General features: G+C 45.5%; 1 protein-coding gene across 2 annotated transcripts in view; it reads left to right on the top strand.

The window, feature by feature from the left end:
* Positions 1-1,625: 1,625 nt before the first annotated feature.
* Positions 1,626-4,697, top strand: part of LOC306935054 (alanine--tRNA ligase, mitochondrial-like) — a 25,778-nt gene continuing 22,706 nt past the window's right edge. Inside the window, exons 1-2 of one of the 2 annotated variants that reach the window (XM_079517890.1) lie at positions 1,626-1,871; positions 4,088-4,261. In XM_079517890.1, the coding sequence (XP_079374016.1) occupies positions 1,731-1,871; positions 4,088-4,261 (315 nt within the window). In that variant the 5' untranslated portion in view covers positions 1,626-1,730. Of the gene's footprint in view, positions 1,887-4,087; positions 4,262-4,697 lie in introns of both variants that reach the window. The other variant, XM_079517891.1, reaches the window with a different exon arrangement.

Genomic DNA, 4,697 nt, shown 5'->3' with positions numbered 1-4,697 from the left:
TCTGTGAACATGTCTTACGTAATCAGCTGTTGCTTTTCTGCAGTGATGTGAGGGCACTGAGTGTGACATGTGTGTGTGTGTGTGTGTGTGTGTGTGTGTGTGTGTGTGTGCGCGCGCGCGCAGGCCCGTTTACCTGTGTACCAAAACGAGCGTGCTTATCTACAGCGCGTGCACACACACACACACACACACACACACACACACACACACACACACACACACACACACACACACACACACACACACACACACACGTGTGGGAGCCTGCTTGTAGGTTAGACTTAGAAGTAATGACCTTAAATGTCCATATTTATAAAATTAGCATAACGCCTCCACAAACTAAATGATTTTACAAAGTTGCAATAAGTGAATGTTTCATACTGTCCATTAAAATGTCATCATTGTCAGATGGAATCCTTGTATGTCCAGAAAAAGTATCTTATTTCTAAAGATGCACCATCTCAGCCATATATCGGTATCGAACAATATCAAAATAATACATGGGTTTTATACTTTATGTTAGTGGTGCACCGATGTATCAGTGCCACATAATCGCTATCGGACGATATTGCTGTTATTAAAAAGCCTTTTAAATCAGCATTTTCTGGAGAAGCTTTTGACAATGTTGATAAATTAATGTTTCTGATCCAATCCTGATCCAATCACCTGCTGCTACTAGATCAAACCTGTAAATATCCTGTTATTATATTTGTATTTATCACCCTGTAAATACAAAATAATAATCATTAACAAAATACTTTTTATATGACGTTTAACCACTTGAACCCCAGCATCCCTATTATGGAGGAACATTCGCCAAAATAGCCGATCTACATGCTCACAACGCCTTGCAACGTGACACATTGTGAGCTGGTAGATCTGCTATTGTTGGCACAGAGATATTGGGCCCTGTCTTGCTCCACCCCCTTATTCCTAAACTTATTTTGCCTTTTTTTTTTTTTTTTACAATTTTAAAACATTTTAAAATAGTTCAACCTGCCGATCTACATCGACACATTGCGAGCTTGCAGCTATTTGAACTATTTTAAAAATGGTAAAAAAAAATGGCAGATAAGGCTAATGGGTAAGGGGTGGAGCAAGATGCAGCAGTTGGTGTAGATTGAACAAGAACGCACCAGTACAGTGCAACTCAGCTCTTTGTGTGTGTGTGTGTGTGTGTGTGAGATCACAAGAGCAGCAGTGGAAAAGCTGATGTGTCTGTTTTTAGCTAAACTTATCTCCTTTGATAGATATGGGTGTTCAAATATTAACAGTTGTCCCTGTGTCCCACACACACACACACACGCACGCACACTCACGCACGCGCGCGCGCGCACACACACACACACACACACACACACACACACACACACACACACACACACACACACACACACACACACACACACACACACACAATGAAAATAAATCTAATTAATTTGAAAATAGCAGAACTAGGTACGAGCTTTTAGATCTGCTACTTTCAAATAGCCTACGTTATTGTTTGTTGTTCACTGTTTTTTGTTGTTTAGAGTTGGGTAGCCCTGAAACATGACTGTCATGATTATCGTCATGTGAACCATGGCTAGACCCTGGGTTGCTTGTTTCTCTCACACAGTCTGGCAACACTGCAGAGCGCGCATGCGCGTGGTGTAAACATGGCGGAGAAGAGGAGAACAACAATATCAGAGCAGCAGCAGTAGGATCATTCATCTATCTCTCTATCTGTGATGTTGCTGAGACTGTTGGCGGCAGCCGGACCCCTGCGGAGCCCCCCAGGGACCACCGTGTGGTGGTGCAGGCGGACCCCCCGGCGGTGTCAGCACCATGTTGTCCCAATGCAGCCTGTAGCACCCTGCTCCTCACAGAAGGTCAGTCAGGATGGAGTGTAGAGTGTAGCCCGTCTCCGGACCCCCCGGGTTGAGCTCCTTTGGAGTCATCAAAATGTCAGAAACTTTAACGTAGGGTTCCGAAAGGAGCTATGTAGAGTGTAGAGTAGGAGAGTAGCGACACGCTTTGATCTCGCCGCAAAGCGGGTGCCTATGGGCTATAGTTCCATAACATTGCTCCTATGGCTGGAACTATCCCGTTGAGATAGAATGAGCACTTCCGCATTCCATTGTTACAATGTGTCGCTACTCTTACTATATTACTCTGGTCAGGATGGAATGATGGAGTGCTATACAACAGTGGTTCCCACAGTTTTGCATGTCAAGCACCCCCAAATTGACACTCATTAGCCCCGCGGACCCTCATTTGAAAAGATATTACAGGGACCCCCCATAAGAGAAGATTTTTACGGCACTTCATCAACCCGTTTAATTTCAAGGACCCCCAGTTTGACCTGCATTAGTCTACATGCAGGTCTTATCTTCTTGTGCCCTGTAAAGCGTTGCATTTTATGACATGAAAGGTGCTATATAAATAAAGAGTCTTAAATATTATTATTATTACAGACCCCCATTTAATGGCATTTCTATCTCTGGGACCCCCTTAATTTATATTGTAAAAATCGATGTTAATTTAACTCTGAGAGTGCACAATTCCTTCCTAACTATCATTATAGCAGGGGACCCCCTGGAATTCCCTCGAGGACCCCCTGAGGGTCCCCGGACCCCACTTTGGGAACTGTTGGTATACATATTTGTAGCTCTTGTAAATGCTCGTCATATCTTTACAAGTGGTGGGAAAAGTATGCTCGCATATTTTACTTAATTAAAAAAAAAAAGTATGAATACTGCAATGTAGAACTACCCCGTTTGCAAGTAAAAGTCAAGTAGTCCTAATGCAGAAGAATGTCCCATTTCAAGTTTTCCAAATGTATACAATTGAAATCACATCCATGTGAAGTGAGGGGCGCACTTATGGGAATTTGTCATGACGTACTGTAAACAGGTCTATTTACTCAGACACTATGACGTTAAATTCTCCATTTATTTATTGTCAATGGGATTTTTTGTAATGTTTGTGTAGGACAAAGTTTACCCTAATAGCTGTTATAGGAGGGGCTAGCGCCCCTTCAAAAATCATTTAAAAATAGCAGATCTACAACTCACAATGTGTCGCATCGCAACACATTGTGAGCTTGTAGATCGGCTATTTTCAAATGGCCGAAATGTATATAGGGCTGAAGTTGTTAATGTATGTTTTGTAATAAAAACAATCTAAATCTACAACGTAACTACCGGTATTAGTAGTGGATATTGCCTGCAATCTCACGATAGATTTGTATCACGATACAGAGGCCACAATACGATATATATATCGATATGTCTCGATTAAGCATTTACTCAAAATAATGACCATGTTGCACAAATACAATAAAGAACTTTGAGGCCCACAGGGATCTTTAAATTAAATACATGTCTAAACATCCTAACAAGGGCTCTGGGAAGGGAGTGCATTGCAACTCCCAAGGGGGGCTTTGATAACGTCAAACCGAGGTACGTTTGGCAACACTGTGTCATCCAGATAATTCATTTTGTTTATTGCCGTATCGATACAGCAGCCTCTCGGATCGATTCTCCTATCGTCCGGATTGTCTACTGTAATAGGTTTTCAATGTCCCGGGATGCAGGGGTGGTCTTTTAGATGAGTCCCAGGGACATTTGATGAGTCCCACTTCAACGACGTTAGGAGTCACATTTAGCTCCAGCATTTAACTTCCATTTCATTTTATATGGTTATAATGTGGTTATATTCATGTAGAAAACAGAAGAAGAAATGCATTTTTTTTAAGTGTATTATTTTTACTGTACATACTGAGTACAGTAGTGCATCCCGTGGATGCAGAGGTCGTTGTTTTATTGCGTCCCTTAACTATAAACTGCGTTTTGGGATGCAAAATGCACCCTATTTTAATCTCTGGATTGTCGATCGATATAATGCCATATCGATTAATTGAATGCATCACTAACTGGTATAGTAACACAAGTTTTCAAATAAATGTAGTGGTGGAGTAAAAGTACAATATTTGCCTCTGAGATGTGGTGGTGTAGAAGTGAAAGTATTGGAAATTGGAATTACTCAAGTGAAGTACAAATACATTTGACAGTTGATCATGTACTTGGTTTCTTGCTTGTGTCAGGAGGTCCCGGGGGGTGCCCCGGACGCCCCGGGCGAGGTGTGGGGGTCCCAGAGGGTCCGGAGGACCTTCATGGATTTCTACCAGCGGGAGCATCGGCACACCTTCGTCCCCTCGTCACCGGTGAGACCCCGAGGAGACCCCAGCCTGCTGTTCGTCAACGCCGGCATGAACCAGGTGACGCACGCACACACGCACACACACGCAGGCAGGCAGGCAGGCAGGCAGGCAGGCAGGCAGGCAGGCAGGCAGGCAGGCAGGCAGGCAGGCAGGCAGGCAGGCAGGCAGGCAGGCAGGCAGGCAGGCAGGCAGGCAGGCAGGCAGGCAGGCAGGCAGGCAGGCAGGCAGGCAGGCAGGCAGGCAGGCAGGCAGGCAGGCAGGCAGGCAGGCAGGCAGGCAGGCAGGCAGGCAGGCAGGCAGGCAGGCAGGCAGGCAGGCAGGCAGGCAGGCAGGCAGGCAGGCAGGCAGGCAGGCAGGCAGGCAGGCAGGCAGGCAGGCAGGCAGGCAGGCAGGCAGGCAGGCAGGCAGGCAGGCAGGCAGGCAGGCAGGCAGGCAGGCAGGCAGGCAGGCAGGCAGGCAGGCAGGCAGGCAGGCAGGCAGGCAGGCAGGCAGG

Source organism: Electrona antarctica (genome assembly GCF_951216825.1).
Source record: "Electrona antarctica genome assembly, chromosome: 13".
Classification (NCBI taxonomy): Eukaryota; Metazoa; Chordata; class Actinopteri; order Myctophiformes; family Myctophidae; genus Electrona; species Electrona antarctica.
Note: the sequence above shows the minus strand (reverse complement) of the source record. Positions and strands in the feature narration are given on the sequence as shown.